Consider the following 18,126-nt stretch of genomic DNA (forward strand, 5'->3'; position numbering starts at 1 on the left):
CAAGTCTGTCACTGTCCTAAAATAATCCCATAAATCCATTTCCCAACCTAAATCTCGCTAAAATCCCTCTAACTAATCCATTCCACGGGCCCCATGAGGACTTACCCCTGCCCCATGGAGCCGGTCTCACTAAGCTAACCCTTCCCCTAACTAGTTTCATCCTGTGCCCAGGTAAGGGGGTCTTCCACCCCTTGCCCGGGAATCCTGTTCACCCGAAAGCGAGGCTTGCTGTTTTTTTTTTTTTTTCTAATTGCGCAGCACCAACGCGGTAACTCACAGCTCGCGCATTTTGCACCTGCCCGTGACGTCATGCAGCTGCACGTGTACCTCGTCCCTCCTTGGACGGTACCATCCGCCAGGGATACCCCTCCTGCCGGATTCCAACCCCACGTGCAACCATGACGTCACCGTGCGCATGAAAAAAACACAAGCCCCACGTCTCGAGGGGTTCCCCACGCGAACACATGTGCTCTGCCCGTTGGAGCGCAACACACACGCCCGCGTGGAGAACCCGTCCGGTGCAAATCCGAAATCCTGCCTAAACTTTGTCCGTCGCGGGATCGGCAACATTCACCGCGCTCGTTTCCGGACCGGGACTTCACTCTCGTAAGCGAGCACGTGGGGGCCTCGTGCGTTGCACAGCACGGACCTCGCGCTCGCTGCTGGGTGAACCCGGCACGGTGCACAAAACATCTACAGCCGCTACTCGGCTTTTGTCCCTCTGTCGCCGTCTCCGTCTCCCTTCCACCCACGCACACCTGCGTGTAACGACGCTCACAGTCCATTCCATCACATTCACACCGGGAGACGCGGCTGCGTGCTCCCGCATGGCAACCGACATCTCCCTCACATACCGCTCTCTCACACACACAGTCTCCCTTGCACTCAGCCGTTCACTCACTCGTGCCATTTCCCTCACACAAACCATACCACTCACACACGCGGGGGCACTCGCCCGCGGTGTCTTATCCACACACGGCATGCTGGGGAGCACGCCCTTCGGCACACTTGCCACCACACCACTCACACACGGGGTCGCACTCACACCTTGCACCATACACACTGGGACAACCACACTGGGGATTCGTGTCCCCACAAGGGTCTCCAGGGCCTCTATACCCCCCCAAGCTCTCCGTGCACCTGTCCACAGCACTCCTTCCCTCGACCTCGCAAAGCACGACCGAACCCACCTGGTCATGACTCGCCTCAAGGGGGCATACTCCCTCCCCTCGTTCCTGGAGGAGGCTATCCCGCTGCTCGCACTGGGTCTCTACCCAGTCCGCCAGCTCACCCCCATTATCCTCCACCACCTCCGTGTGTGTGTTCGTCTTTAGTTTCTTCCACCCCGTTTTCATCGTGTAGTCTTTCCTCTATCGTTCCCATCTCCCGTGTCTCTGCCAACTCAGTCACCTCTTCCCTTGTTATCTCCCTTGTCTCAACTATTATTTCCGTCTCTTCCCTTGTTATCTCCCTCGTGCACGTCTCCGTCACCCCAATTAGTTTTTCCCTCTCGGTCACCGTCACTTTTTCCGTCACGACCCTCGCCCAACACGTCTCCCGAATTACTTTGTCACCCGCCTCCACCGCGGGCCTGACAGCCATTGCACTCCCTCCCAGCTCGTTCGCTCCCACACGTGGCGTCGCCATTTTAAGCTCCCTGGTCACTGCCTTCATGCCCGCCTGCAGGCTTCGGCCCATGTTCTGCGTCTCACCCCGCAGCTCTTTAAAATTTCTTCCTTCATTTTGAGTGCGTTTGTTTCCATATTCACCTTCACTTCGTTCATTTGCTTGTTCATGCCTTTTATTTCGTTTGTGTTTGTATCCATCATTTCGTTCATGCCTTTTATTTCGTTTTTCATTTGTTGTGTATTCGCATCCATTTTCCTCATCAATGCCTTAAACATTTCCATCGTCCGATCCGTGGGCGAATTCGCACGTGAGGGCCGTCTGTCCGCCACCCCAGCCACTGCGCCCATTTCGAACTCTGGGTTCAGTTGGGGGAGTTCATGTTCCTGCACAACCAACATTTCCTGCACGGGGTTTTCATCCTGGACCATGGATTCTACACATTCTAAATCCATTTCTAATACCCCCGGCTCCCGCTCGCCTTGAGACGCCATCTTATTTCTCGTAAAGGGTTAATTTAAATCGCTCGTAATTTGGAGGGAATCGGGGGTCGCTCCTCTCACCCCTGGACCGATTCCCGTGAATTTAGCTGGAGATAGGAGAGCCCGTTTTCCCGCTATCTGACACCAGTGTCGCGAGGAGGGGGATGAGTTTGTATCCCACTCCTGACACCAGTGTTGCGGATTCGCGCCCGCTGGCATGCGAGCGGCCACGTAACTCGAATCGCGGCACGTCGCCCACCGGACGGACAATTCCGTCGTGACCCTCTCGGACTAACGCTGGGAACTAGTCACGAGTGGGCCTTTCGGCCTCACCACGATCGTGCCAATCGGCCCCCCGCGTGGGATAAGGTTGTTCGCCAAATTCGACCTACCTAAGTACCCACACGGAGGGTAGACCGGGCGATCGCACCTCGCTGCAGGTCGACTTCGGACACGGGCCACTTTAAGCGACCCGTTCCGTACTATCGGGATAACCGAGCAGTGTTATTGTCAACCTCGACGGTTCCGATTAATTGTCGGGTGTATTTAGCCCACGACCAACCCTTTACGTGAAGTAAGATGGAGATTCAATTAAAGAAAAGACGAAGCGAAACGGGAAAAACAGTTCAACATAATTCACATTTATTCCGCGGCAAACGGAAAGCACACAAATACAATTACAACAATTATGCACCAAAAGCAAATGTAACAAAAACACAACAATTATGCACCAAAAGCAATTGCAACAAAACAAACACAATGCAGATCTACTACCGACTACGTGAGCACGCGGCAACACTTACACAGTTTTACTTTACAGACGGCACCGACAACACATATACTCCAAAGCAAAAGAAAAAGGGCCACCCTCTACGACAAGGGGGCAGACGGGCCTGGGGCCGAGACCGCATCGAGCCTACCCGTCTTGTGATGAGCCCCAAAATGGCGGCGGTGCCCCGACTCCGCGCTCCTCCGCGGGCCTCGCTGGCACTGCCTGGAATGTTGTGGGAATGGGGCCCCCCTTTTCGCACTATCTCAGCGCGGGGGAAACAGGGGGGGGTTGTTGATGCTCTGGGGAAAGAGGATCGCTGGCTTGCTTGGGTCCCGCGACGAGCGACTCCACTGCGCCCTCGACCGCGTTCCCGGCTTCTCCTCTCTGCAGCTCCCCGACAGATTCCAAACCCCGACAGACCGACTCTCCTCCAGACCCGTCTTGGCTGCTGCTGCCACACTTCGCCGCCGCCACAAATCGCCTGAGCCCGAAACAGAAACTCTTCTCTCCCTCGAGCCCGAAACAGAAACTCTTCTCTCCCTCGAGCCCGAAACAGAAACTCTTCTCTCTGCCGCTGCCGCTGCCGCTGCCACACCTCTCCAACTCGCCCGAGCCCGAAATAGAAACTCTCAACTCGACCCAATTCGCTCCACGCTCGGCGCTTTATAGTGCGACAGGAGAAACCATATGCAGATTTTTGGATCAGGATCGGCTCGGGGGCGGAGCCACGCTCCCCCATTGGATGGAGGAAAAGTGGGCGTGAATCATTCCTGATCCTCGAATCTGCATATATCGATTATACTCCGACGCGCCTGGAGGCGGGCCCAAATCGCCCCGCGCTCGCTGATAGGACGGAACAGAAGTGGGCGTGAATCATTCCTGATCCGACTTCCCAGGAAAGGCCGCTTTTTGCACCCGCTGCTTGGCGCGCGGCCTGTACGAGTCCAGGATCGGTGCCCACAAGCGGTGCGGGAATGGCGGCAGAAGGAGGAGAGGCGAAGGTGGTGGAGGGTTTATTGTGGTGGTCCCTGGCCACGGTGACGATTGGCATGGCGGTGATGCGATGATTGCGAGAGCGAGTTGTGACGGTAAAGGTCGTGGCTGTTGGCGTTGTTGTTGTTGTGAAGCGGCGTTGCGGTTGGTGGTTGTTGTGTGATGGCGGTTGAGACGTGGTTGGTTCAAAATAAAGATAGAACTGAAAAACGGCTATCTTAAAGGGTCGCAGCCCGAATGAATGACATTTATTCCCTCTAAACAATGGGTTTGGGCTAACTACACATATACTTACAGAGATATCTCACCTATGGGACCTGAATGGTGGTTTGCGAATTTCCTCAACCACAACAATATGTACATACTGTATGAACTCATAAACGTCCTACTTCAATAATTACTGCACAGTCCAGGTGAGTGTTATTGATATCCTATTGAAATGAACGGTTTAACGGCTTGTTGATACGTTTGGTGAAGGGCTTTACCTGCGCGTTTCCCAGCCAACTTGTTCATCAGGTAGGATTTTCCACTCCGATACCTTCCAATGATGGACACGACAACGACCGACTGCTTGATCTCGGAGAGGTACCTGAGTGTGTCCTTGATCATGTGAAATTTCCCCTCCTTGTCCATTCGGATGAACTCGAGAGGTCGATCATTCCTGGGATCCATAGCTGGTTCGTCCACAGACTGACACCAAACTAGAGAGGGAGAGCAAATGTGTTGTTGGGAGTAAGTTTTGGTTTCACTTCCCTATTGTAACAAAACTGGTGAAACACGTTCTTCCACCAAACACGAAACGTGTTCGAGGAAAACCCCTTGATAACCTTACATTTTGATGAAGCTCTCTGCCTTATTGGAAGGGGGATTGTTAATGTTAACCATTACATCTTGTACCTTGTGATGATGAACTCTGACGAGTCTGGGCCAACATTTTCAAACATTTAAGCTTCGCCTTTTCGAGGATGTGAAAAAGTACGAAAGTCATCCAATTGAAATCTGAACCCATGGCGATAGCAAAGGGTCCGCCACAGATCTATAATTGGTGATCGAGATAGTCCACATGAAGACTACTCTGTCCATGGATGGAAAAATAATAATAACGAGTTTCCATAATCACATGTTGAGGATTTGCTAATTGTCGTGGGATTGAGGGTGAGGTGGTGTTTGGAACGTGAGCCCCTCTTCAAAGCGATAGGTCTCAGCCCCCACCGTGTTGGACATCCATCTGAACCGGGTAAGAACTCATCGATCATCTCATTTAACCAAAAGTGAACTATCGATTGCAGTTTAACCAAAAGAGTCCACAAAAGTAACGATGACGTCATAAAAGATCCACATGTAACAAAATACTGTTCCAACTCTGAAATTACAGCCACAAAAAGCAGATGACCACAGTGGATCGACAATCCAAATTTAAAAAATTGTTTAACCAGCAGTCCGGAGGTTCTTTAATCACTCAAAGTGACTTAGACAAGACGAGTTAATTCGCGTTTTCCTCACCTGACAAGCGATGCTTCGTTGTGGCTTCTTGTTCACCTCCTTCGTCGTTTCAAAAAACCCTGGGACTTTCCGAGAAGTGACGTAAACAGCTGATGTGACCCAATATACCATGTGTGTTTCATCAAATCAGTTTCACCATTGTCGTTTGTAAACACAAATAAAACAGTTCAAGTACAGCAGTTGTACATTATTTATAAAACCATGCAAGTACAACTCAGATATAGTTTACGTATATGAAACAGTACAACAACTGTCATAGTTTATATATAAAATGGTTCAAATACAACTGTTAGAGTTTTTATATAAAATGGTACAAATACAACTGTTATAGTTTATATATAAAACGGTACAAGTACAACTGTCATAGTTTATATCTAAAATGGTACCAGTACAACTGTTATAGTTTATATATAAAATGGTACAAGTACAACTGTTATAGTTTATATATAATATGGTGCAAGTACAACTGTTATAGTTGATATATAAAATGGTACAAATACAACTGTTATAGTTTATACATAAAACGGTACAAGTACAACTGTCATAGTTTATATATAAAATGGTACAAGTACAACTCCGATATAGTTTACATATATGAAACAGTACAAGAACTGTCATAGTTTATAGATAAAATGGTAAAAGTACAACTGTTATAGTTTATATATAATATGGTGCAAGTACAACTGTTATAGTTGATATATAAAATGGTACAAATACAACTGTTATAGTTTATACATAAAACGGTACAAGTACAACTGTCATAGTTTATATATAAAATGGTACAAGTACAACTCCGATATAGTTTACATATATGAAACAGTACAAGAACTGTCATAGTTTATAGATAAAATGGTAAAAGTACAACTGTTATAGTTTATATATAAAATGGTACAAGTACAACTGTTATAGTTGATATATAAAATGGTACAAATACAATTGTTATAGTTTATATATAAAACGGTACAAGTACAACTGTCATAGTTTATATCTAAAATGGTACCAGTACAACTGTTATAGTTTATATATAAAATGGTACAAGTACAACTGTTATAGTTTATATATAATATGGTGCAAGTACAACTGTTATAGTTGATATATAAAATGGTACAAATACAACTGTTATAGTTTATACATAAAACGGTACAAGTACAACTGTCATAGTTTATATATAAAATGGTACAAGTACAACTCCGATATAGTTTACATATATGAAACAGTACAAGAACTGTCATAGATTATAGATAAAATGGTAAAAGTACAACTGTTATAGTTTATATATAATATGGTGCAAGTACAACTGTTATAGTTGATATATAAAATGGTACAAATACAACTGTTATAGTTTATACATAAAACGGTACAAGTACAACTGTCATAGTTTATATATAAAATGGTACAAGTACAACTCCGATATAGTTTACATATATGAAACAGTACAAGAACTGTCATAGTTTATAGATAAAATGGTAAAAGTACAACTGTTATAGTTTATATATAAAATGGTACAAGTACAACTGTTATAGTTGATATATAAAATGGTACAAATACAACTGTTAGCGTTAATATATAAAATGGCACAAGTACAACTGTTAGCGTTAATATATAAAATGGTACAAGTACAACTGTTATAGTTTATATATAAAATGGTACAAGTATAACTGTTATAGTTTATATATAAAATGGTACAAGTACAACTGTTATAGTTTATATATAAAATGGTACAATTACAACTGTTATAGTTTATATATAATATGGTGCAAGTACAACTGTTATAGTTTATATATAAAATGGTACAAATACAACTGTTAGCGTTTATATATAAAATGGTACAAGTACAACTGTTATAGTTTATATATAAAATGGTACAAGAATAACTGTTATAGTTTATATATAAAATGGTACAAGTACAACTGTTATAGTTTATACATAAAATGGTACAATTACAACTGTTAGAGTTTATATATAATATGGTGCAAGTACAACTGTTATAGTTTATATATAAAATGGTACAAATACAACTGTTAGAGTTTATATATAAAATGGTACAAATACAACTGTTATAGTTGACATATAAAATGGTACAAATACAACTGTTATAGTTGATATATAAAATGGTACAAATACAACTGTTCGAGTTTATATATAAAATGGTACAAGTACAACTGTCATAGTTTATATCTAAAATGGTACCAGTACAACTGTTATAGTTGATATATAAAATGGTACAAGTACAACTGTTATAGTATATATATATATATATATATATATATATATATATATATATATATATATATATATATATATATATATATATATATATATATATATATATATATATATATATATATATATTGGGACAAATACAACTGTTATAGTTGATATATAAAATGGTACAAATACAACTGTTATAGTTTATACATAAAACGGTACAAGTACAACTGTCATAGTTTATATCTAAAATGGTACCAGTACAACTGTTATAGTTTATATATAAAATGGTACAAGTACAACTGTTATAGTTTATGTATAATATGGTGCAAGTACAACTGTTATAGTTGATATATAAAATGGTACAAATACAACTGTTATAGTTTATACATAAAACGGTACAAGTACAACTGTCATAGTTTATATATAAAATGGTACAAGTACAACTCCGATATAGTTTACATATATGAAACAGTACAAGAACTGTCATAGTTTATAGATAAAATGGTAAAAGTACAACTGTTATAGTTGATATATAAAATGGTACAAATACAACTGTTAGCGTTAATATATAAAATGGTACAAGTACAACTGTTAGCGTTAATATATAAAATGGTACAAGTACAACTGTTATAGTTTATATATAAAATGGTACAAGTATAACTGTTATAGTTTATATATAAAATGGTACAAGTACAACTGTTATAGTTTATATATAAAATGGTACAATTACAACTGTTATAGTTTATATATAATATGGTGCAAGTACAACTGTTATAGTTTATATATAAAATGGTACAAATACAACTGTTAGCGTTTATATATAAAATGGTACAAGTACAACTGTTATAGTTTATATATAAAATGGTACAAGTACAACTGTTATAGTTTATACATAAAATGGTACAATTACAACTGTTAGAGTTTATATATAATATGGTGTAAGTACAACTGTTATAGTTTATATATAAAATGGTACAAATACAACTGTTAGAGTTTATATATAAAATGGTACAAATACAACTGTTATAGTTGACATATAAAATGGTACAAATACAACTGTTATAGTTTATTTATAAAATGGTACAAATACAACTGTTCGAGTTTATATATAAAATGGTACAAATACAACTGTTAGAGTTCATACATAAAACGGTACAAGTACAACTGTCATAGTTTATATCTAAAATGGTACCAGTACAACTGTTATAGTTGATATATAAAATGGTACAAGTACAACTGTTATAGTTTATATATAATATGGTGCAAGTACAACTGTTATAGTTTATATATAAAATGGTACAAATACAACTGTTAGAGTTCATACATAAAACGGTACAAGTACAACTGTCATAGTTTATATCTAAAATGGTACCAGTACAACTGTTATAGTTTATATATAATATGGTGCAAGTACAACTGTTATAGTTGATATATAAAATGGTACAAATACAACTGTTATAGTTTATACATAAAACGGTACAAGTACAACTGTCATAGTTTATATCTAAAATGGTACCAGTACAACTGTTATAGTTTATATATAAAATTGTACAAGTACAACTGTTATAGTTTATATATAATATGGTGCAAGTACAACTGTTATAGTTTATATATAAAATGGTACAAATACAACTGTTAGAGTTCATACATAAAACGGTACAAGTACAACTGTCATAGTTTATATCTAAAATGGTACCAGTACAACTGTTATAGTTTATATATAATATGGTGCAAGTACAACTGTTATAGTTTATATATAAAATGGTACAAATACAACTGTTATAGTTGATATATAAAATGGTACAAATCCAACTGTTATAGTTTATACATAAAACGGTACAAGGACAACTGTCATAGTTTAGATATAAAATGGTACAAGTACAACTCTGATATAGTTTACATATATGAAACAGTACAAGAACTGTCATAGTTTATAGATAAAATGGTAAAAGTACAACTGTTATAGTTTATATATAAAATGGTACAAGTACAACCGTTATAGTTGATATATAAAATGGTACAAATACAACTGTTAGCGTTTATATATAAAATGGTACAAATACAACTGTTAGCGTTTATATATAAAATGGTACAAATACAACTGTTCGCGTTTATATATAAAATGGTACAAGTACAACTGTTATAGTTTATATATAAAATGGTACAAGTACACCTGTTATAGTTTATATTTAAAATGGTACAAGTATAACTGTTATAGTTTATAAATAAAATGGTACAAATACAACTGTTATAGTTTATATATAAAATGGTACAAGTACAACTGTTATAGTTTATATATAAAATGGTACAAATACAACTGTTATAGTTTATATATAAAATGGTACAAATACAACTGTTAGCGTTTATATATAAAATGGTACAAATACAACTGTTCGCGTTTATATATAAAATGGTACAAGTACAACTGTTATAGTTTATATATAAAATGGTACAAATACAACTGTTATAGTTTATATATAAAATTGGTACAAGTACACCTGTTATAGTTTATATTTAAAATGGTACAAGTATAACTGTTATAGTTTATAAATAAAATGGTACAAATACAACTGTTATAGTTTATATATAAAATGGTACAAGTACAACTGTTATAGTTTATATATAAAATGGTACAAATACAACTGTTATAGTTTATATATAAAATGGTACAAATACAACTGTTAGAGTTTATATATAAAATGGTACAAATACAACTGTTATAGTTTATATATAAAATGGTACAAATACAACTGTTATAGTTTATATATAAAATGGTACAAATACAACTGTTATAGTTTATATATAAAATGGTCCAATTACAACTGTTATAGTTTATACTATCAGGGGTATCTTGAGTTGCTCGGCAGATGATAACGCCGGCAGACATTAAAGATTCCACGGTGTCCTTCATGAAGCGTCAGCAAGCTATCGCCACCACCCTACCAAATCCTAAAATCATTCCATAACCAGCAGGGGCACTGCATCAGCGGCACAGCCACATTCCCAGTAATGATGTGAAACAGCAGCCATCGGCTGCACTCAAACTGAATGCATTACAAAAACACCAAGAATGAATATACATGAATAAATAATTATCTTGTAATGTTTTTGAAGTGGCCAAAAACCATTGATGATGTGGTGGTGGTCGTATGGCAGCTTAGCTGCCGGGGTCGCTATCATTTGTTGAAGCACGACTGTGTCGCTGATACAGTGCCCCTCTACCAGTACACACACTGGAATTGGTACTCATTTCACCGACCTCAGAAGGATGACAAGCTGGGTCAACCCCCTGGTGTATTAATTCAGCGGTCGACGGGGCTTGAACTCAGGACCCTGGGATCCCAAACCGCCACCCTAGCCGCCACCCGCTGAGCCAACACCAGGCTTGACCCCTTGATGATGATATCACCTTTAAATGAAATTGTTTGTGATGGACTGTGAATGGGGGTATTTTTTTATTTATAAGTAGCAAATACAACCGGTATCTTTGCTGATGGGAATATTATGATTGGTGGAGGGGGGGTGGGAGAGGAGAAGAAGGGATGAGGAAAGAGGAGCTAGGAGGGGGGGAGGGTTTGGAGAGAAGAAGAAGGGATGAGGAAAGAGGAGCTCGGTAGTGAGGGAGAGCGACGAAGGGGGGAAGAGCAAGGAAGGGAGGGATAGCGAGAAATGAGGAGAGAGCGAGACCTCACCCCACATTTCTATCTACTCCGGGAGGAGGGAGAGAGCAAGGATGAGGGAGAGAGAGAGGTAGTGTGGAGGGGAAGGGGGTGTTCTGGACAGGCGTTTTATAGGGGGAATTGAGGTAAAGTGGGAGATGGGGGGGAATAGTCCCGTTATGCTGGTATTAGTATAGGATTGAACGAAATTGGGTAAGTAAAAACGGCACATTCAAACGGGTCATACTAAACAATGCCAGGGCACCGCCCAAAGACATCCATTTGGGGTGGAGGGGCTTTGGGAGGAGGTAAGCGTGAGGGAAGGGGTAGGGAAGGAAGGGCATTTTCCTTCAATCATTGAAAAAGCCACACCAGTGTTCGTGCCTTTTTTAATTTCGACACAAATGATAAGCTATAGAATCTCTTAACTTGAGATGAATTGCGGAATTCTTACTGCCAGCAGCAGTTTTCACTGCAAAGAATAAAAACATTTCATTTGTCCAATTCACACATTTTTTGACACACCTTCCTTTCCTCGACCTCCAGAAAGTTGGATGGTGGTGGAGGGGGTTTTGGAGGAGGATAGCAGGAGCAGGGGTGGGGGAGGGGGGGAGACAGCAATAAGGGAGGGAAGGGAAGGCAGCGAGAGGAGATGGAAGGGAAGACAGCGAGAAGGGAGGGGAAAGCAGCATGAGGGGAGGGGAAGGCAGCACAAGGGGAGGATAGGCAGCATATCAGGGTTTTACTGGGGTGATAAAACGTGTCCAAAAAGCAATGTTTTCTTTTTAACTGCAGTGTTCTCTATAAAACCAGGTGGCACATCTAAAAAATGTCCCCCCCCCTACCACCCCCACACTATACAGTGGCACATCCCGCGTGGCTTCGATGCCACAACACATCTGCTCCCCACGTGCAGGAGCACATGGTTCATGAAACGGCCGCATAACCTCCTCCACAGCACCACACACCACCAGCCCGGATACAAGTTCGAGGTAAGATTGCGCGCCCGCGAAACGTGCGCACCGCCCACACATACCCCACGGAGAATCATTTGTACCCATTTGTACCACGCCCATGTTTGCTGTCTGTGTACTTCTTCGTTTTCAGCAACTGCGGACTATTATTATATTGCAACAATTGTTAGTACATTGAAATTCATATTTCGTCATAAAAGCTGATCACACAAAATGGTGGGAAGCAAAAAAAAAACCCTCTTCAATTGCAGCAACAAAAACGTACCTCTTCATTTTCAGAGACTACCGACTATTAATATATTGCAGCAACTATTAGTATATATTGTTACGAATTCGTGCACGCCGGCGTGCGATCAGCCAATTTCCACTAATAGCAACCGCGTCACCCACCGGACGGACAATTCAGTCGTGATCCTCCTGGAACTATCGCCAGAAACCAGTCACGGGTGGGGTTTAACCTCACCACAGCCCAGTCCGCATTCTACCCGCGCGAAATAGGGTCACTCGCCGAATGTCGATATATCTAAGTACTCGCGCAGGTAATCTACTGATGGGCCGTACCTCACCGCAGGTCGGCTTGGGACACGAACCGCTTAAGTGGTCCGTTCCGTTCTAGAGCGATAACCGAGCGGGTATTATCGCCGACCTCGACGGATCCGATTCTCCTTACCGGGTGTTTAAAACCCAACTAATTATTCCATGATGCAAGATGGCACTTTCAAGAGGGGAAAGAGGACGCAACGAACGGGATTCATTTCGCAAGCAAGGACATTTATTATTCACACACAACACAAGCAAGGAATCATGCACGTATGTACAAGCAAGGCAAATAGAAAACAATACAACCGAATATGTGCAAGGATCATGTGCAGTTACTTATACAGTCGTTACTTAACAGGACACGGTGCCACAGCATGCATACAAAAACAAAAGGAAAGACCTCCCCATAGGCAGGGAGGTAGACGGGGTCCGTGGACCTTTATGTCCGTGAGCCTTGGCTGACCGAATTGGCCCACGAGACTGATGCAGGTTACCTGCCCCCCCCCTCTCGGTGGTCGGCGAGTCGTGACGATCTGTCCCCCGGCAGTTAGCGTGGCCGCGCCTGATTCCGGGCCTCCCGCGTGGCCAGCAAGCTCTCTCCGGCGCTCCTCGCCCGGACGAGCAGGTTCGCACTACACAGCGGGCAGAGCTGCACCTTCAGTCCACGTCTCCGATGCACAGGTCGCTCCACCAGACCAAGAGCGCATGAACCACAGGACCAAGAGCCAGGAGAGCGATGAACCACCCAACGGCGAAACCACCAAAGACTTGACGACCACCACACGAAACACAAGACCTCGCGTCTCGTGCTGCCTTATATAACTCAGGGCTCCGCCCTTCGCCCCTCCCCGTTTTTGGCTCCACCCTCCATCGAGGGAGATGGAGTACACACCATTTGCTGATTTTGGATAATTTCAGTGTCGTTCGACCTGCCGGCTCAATCCAGCTCAGGCCGTACTTGCGATCTACAGTCGCTTTGCCTGATTAGAAAGGTCATGAGCCAATCAGCGCTTCACCCGGTTAATTCCGCAGTCCCAACGAGTATTGTAATGTGACAAACAGGTCCGGGAACTTGCACAAGGCTGTAGACTTAGCTGGCAGTTGCAGTCACTTTGAAACAATCTGCAGAACTCGAACTGGGTAACTGGAATGGGCCGCGGTTGAAACAATATTTTAAAAGGAAATATCCTGTCTGTCTGTCTGTCTCTGTATCAGCCAGCCAGCCTGTATCAAATGTCTCGAAAGGGTAGGGACATGGACATTGTGTGTTCCGTAATTAATGAGACATAACTAGAACTGCTACTTTATAACTGCCGGCAGTGATGGCCGGATAACAAGACGTGCCGCTTTGATGCAACCCCGTTTTCATCAGACACCTGACCCTGACCGATAACGTTTTAAAATTATTATTCACTTGAATTTAGAATGGGATTAAAATAAATTCAAATCTAATGGAAGACCAAATCGGAACAGTCCTGCAGAGTAATTAGAAAGAACCCAAGCAAAAAGCAAAAATGAAGTCATCAGGAGGAACCTGGATAGGATTCACATTTCAGCTGCTACTCCTCTACCCACAAACCCATCCAGACACACACAGCCAAGTGAGCCTTTTTCAAAAAAAAATTAAAAAAACAGAACCCACATGAAAAAAATAAATAATTCTGGCTGCCAGACCATGTGTCCCATCAAGTTTAAATTTAAAACCTGTATTCCACATCACTACTAGATCATAATTTTGAAGTTTCACTTCGATTGATTAAGTGGTTCCAGAGAAAAGATTGTTTAATATTTTTCTTCAATCTAATATGGCTGCCAAACCATGTGACCTATCAATTACTCCTAAACAAACTTGCACATACGTCTCTCGGAACATTTCTGTGAAGTTTCCCCTCGATCTCTCCAGCCGTTCTGAAGAAGATTAAAAAAAAATAACTCTTAGGGTAAATCCAATGTGGCCGCCAAACTACGTGACCCATGACATCATATTATGTGTGATCCATTTATTCCTCATGGAGAAGCGGTCATATGTGTAAAGTTTTGCCTCAATCTGTTCAGCTACTTTTAGAGAAGAAGATTTTGGAAGGTTTTTAAAAGAAAAACAATATGGCTGCCAAATCACGTGACCAATGACGTCATCAAATTTCCCCCTGGGGACCATTTTATCCCTAAATCTTCTTCTTCTTCTTTCGGCTGCTCCCGTTAGGGGTCGCCACAGCGGATCATCCGTATGATCCGCATAGTGATTTGGCACATGTTTTACGCCGGATGCTCTTCCTGACGCAACCCTGGTCGCCTCTTACGACACAGGGATATGGTACACCTATTTTAACTGGGGAATACACCGGCCCAGTATACTGGTACTCATTTCACCGACCTCGGAAGAATGACAGGCTGAGTCAACCCCCTGGTGTATTAATTCAGTGGCCCAACGGGGCTTGAACTCAGGACCTTTTGGATCCCAAGCCGCTGCCCTAACCACTGCGCCAACACCAGGCTACCATTTTATCCCTAAATGACCCTCAAAAATTTTTTATACTGATCAGATGTAGCAATTATGCAGTTATGCCGTCATAACGAAGGCACTTATGACATCAGCAAAACATCACACTCATTCCCCATGAGGAGTACTTGCCATGTGTCAAGTTTCAACTTTTTCCATGATGCTGTTTCAGAGACACAGAGGTCCAAATTTTTTTTCCGTTTATCCAACATGGCTGCCACACCACGTGACCTTTGGCGTTTCGCCGTACCGGCAGTCAGATGTGACCGAGCGACATTAACATCCTACTGCTGATGCCATTTCACACACCCCACTCAACAACACACAGTATTGTACGCAAATCCAACAAAGAGGAATATTTACAATTGTTTTAATCAGGATAAAGAAACACAGAGTATACCACAAAGCAATGAATCAACCATGTTACAAAACAAAGGAATGAAATAAAATCTATCCAGTGGTAATAATGAAGAAATTAAAGGACAGACAGGCGCCAAGACAAAATGGACAAGACAATTCCGCGGCCCACTAGGTATCCCTATCTCAAAGGTGGGGGAGGGGGGGAACAAAATAATAAAATAACATTTTCCAAGATATAAAGAAAATAATGTGGAAAGTGGAAAGTGGGGAGAAGTGGGGGTGGGGCGAAGAAGAAGAATAATTCAGGCCTATTTGAGTTGACGTTCAAACAGCCTCGCCCCAGCCACAGGCCACAAGGCTGACACTTCACCACCACCCTTCCCTCTCTCTGGAAGAGTTCTCAAACTTCACCAACGAACGAACCGGAGCAATTTCTGCAACACCTTGAAGCCACACGTTCCTTCAGGTTGGCTCAAGTGACACTCAATAGGAGGAAACGCTTCTGCTCCCCCTCTGATCAACGTGTCCCAGTGAGGCTGTCCTCTGCCTCAGTGCCTTCAACACAGATGGTTCCTCCAACAGGCGGCCCTTGGAGGGATCATTCCAATCCTCAACGAGGTCTTGCCGGCCAGGTCTCTCGTCTCACAGGCCAGACGTGCGTCCAACTACGGTGAGATTTCTAAAATCCTCAATTTGCATCCGATTGACTTGAAATTTGAAGAGAATTTATATTTCAGGTCACTGAATTCAACAAGCCAATTATGTTTGACGTCAACATGGATTAAAAGGTCAACATAGGCCCAAGGTCAACAACTAAGGTGGTATTTCTGAGATCCTCAATATATATTCCATTGACTTGAAATTTGAAAAGATTTTGTATATCAGGTAACTGAATTCAAACACCAATTATTTTTGAGGTCAACATTGACCAAAAGGTTACCAAAGGCCGCATTTCTAAAACATCTGCATTTCATTGATTGACATCTGCATTGATTGTCAGGGTTTCCCAGAATGTGATAAAAGCTACTGTAAACTACTTTTCCTCAAATCTAAAACAATAAATATCAGTGTGTGTCAGTGTGTCAGTGTGTCTCCTCCATAACTCCAAAACCATTAAACCTAGCAGCCTGAAACTTTGCATGCATATGAAGGGAACTCCAAGGGGGTGTTAGAATGAAAATTGGGTGTTTGAGTTCATTTAAACACCCATTTTGAAGAAAATTAACTGCCTTATTTAATTATATCCTTTATCAAGCGCATCCTCGGACACCTCGCTTCCCCCTCAATTTTCAGAGCTCTTTTCAGAGCTAATACATGGTGTAAACTGTAAACCTTTTAATTTCTTGTTATTCCACCATGGAAACACACACAATGGCAGGTCTGAGTCAGACAAGTGTAAGTTTTGCAAGGTAGAAACAAAAAGCATGAGTCACCTCTTATCGAGATGTAAAAAAAAAAACTCATGTCAGAACAGCTATACACACAAAGGCACAACAAGGTATGGAGAGTAATCCACCGCCGACACATCTGCAGAAATTTCAATATTCCAGTTCCACAAAACTCATAGAAACATGAATCAAAAGCAATCATTGAAAATAAGGACATCATGCTCACTTACGACCTGATGATCCCGCCCAGCATGAACATAGAAAACAAAGCACAGCGATTGGACGTCATTCTCAGATACATAAATCAAAAGAGGGCAGCTAAATAAGGTTTGAGTGCCCAGAGATTTTGGTCTAAATAACATAGAAATCAAGAAAATGACCAAATATCAAGACCTCAAGAAGGAAGTGAAAAGATCCTGGAAGCTGAAGAGTGCCAAAATTGTACCAGTGATCATTGGAGCAACGGGAATGAAAAAGAAGAACCTCATAAAGATCCTACAAACCATCCCTCGGAATATTGTCACTAACGAACTACAGATGGAGGCTGTCCTTCTGTGTGAACTGGAGATAATAATATGGTGTATTAATTCATTATTTAATCAGTCATCATGAATTAAATGATTCCACAGATGCATTTCTCACCTTCATTTGATTTATTCTGATATTCCAAATGGAACCCCTACACCTCCTGGTCTCTATGTAATGACTCTTGTCTTAAATTAAAAACTCTGTCACAGTCCACAACAACCTGAATAAAGTCTCCTTGAAGGTTCCTCTCAACAAAGCATTTATTCTCTTTTTTAACAGAATATGGATCCTCACTCTGACCTTGTGCCCCAGCAGCTCACCCGTCCTTGTGAAATGCTGGTGCACCATGGATCCTCAAGATCCCGTATGAACCACCAAAGGTAGAGACATCCTTTTATCTCACCATTGCCTTGTTATCAGCACTATCAACTATCATTTATTGGATCGTTCACTCAGGAGGTTTTTCTCCTTCTGCTTTGGCCTTCATTCATCCCCAGTCTGCATGATCCTGCCTTCTTTGCTCATCATCAAACCTCTCTTCCATTCTCATCCCAAATTCCAAATGAACCAACCATCTCTACTCCTTCATA

The 18,126-nt window shown here is 41.9% G+C and overlaps 1 protein-coding gene and 1 long non-coding RNA gene across 4 annotated transcripts in view; one reads left to right on the forward strand and one right to left on the reverse strand.

Moving 5' to 3' along the window:
• Window positions 1–5,441, reverse strand: part of LOC147011406 (guanylate-binding protein 1-like) — a 27,940-nt gene extending 22,499 nt beyond the window's left edge. For 2 of the 3 annotated variants that reach the window (XM_085857418.1, XM_085857420.1), the window contains exons 1-2: window positions 5,377–5,441; window positions 4,359–4,574 (exon numbers count right to left, since the gene is read on the reverse strand). In XM_085857418.1, coding sequence (XP_085713544.1) covers window positions 4,359–4,545 — 187 coding nt within the window. In that variant the 5' untranslated portion in view covers window positions 4,546–4,574; window positions 5,377–5,441. The remainder of the gene's footprint in view (window positions 1–4,358; window positions 4,575–5,376) is intronic. The other variant, XM_085857419.1, reaches the window with a different exon arrangement.
• LOC147011407 (uncharacterized) lies at window positions 4,991–17,916 on the forward strand. The gene is made up of 3 exons (XR_015051767.1): window positions 4,991–5,110; window positions 12,110–12,238; window positions 17,852–17,916. It is a non-coding gene; the product is annotated as an uncharacterized LOC147011407 (long non-coding RNA).
• The last annotated feature ends 210 nt before the right edge of the window (window positions 17,917–18,126 follow it).

The sequence above is a fragment of the Eptatretus burgeri genome, chromosome 15 (genome assembly GCF_056783735.1).
Source record: "Eptatretus burgeri isolate ZD-2024b chromosome 15, Ebu_testis_v1, whole genome shotgun sequence".
NCBI lineage: Eukaryota > Metazoa > Chordata > Myxini > Myxiniformes > Myxinidae > Eptatretus > Eptatretus burgeri.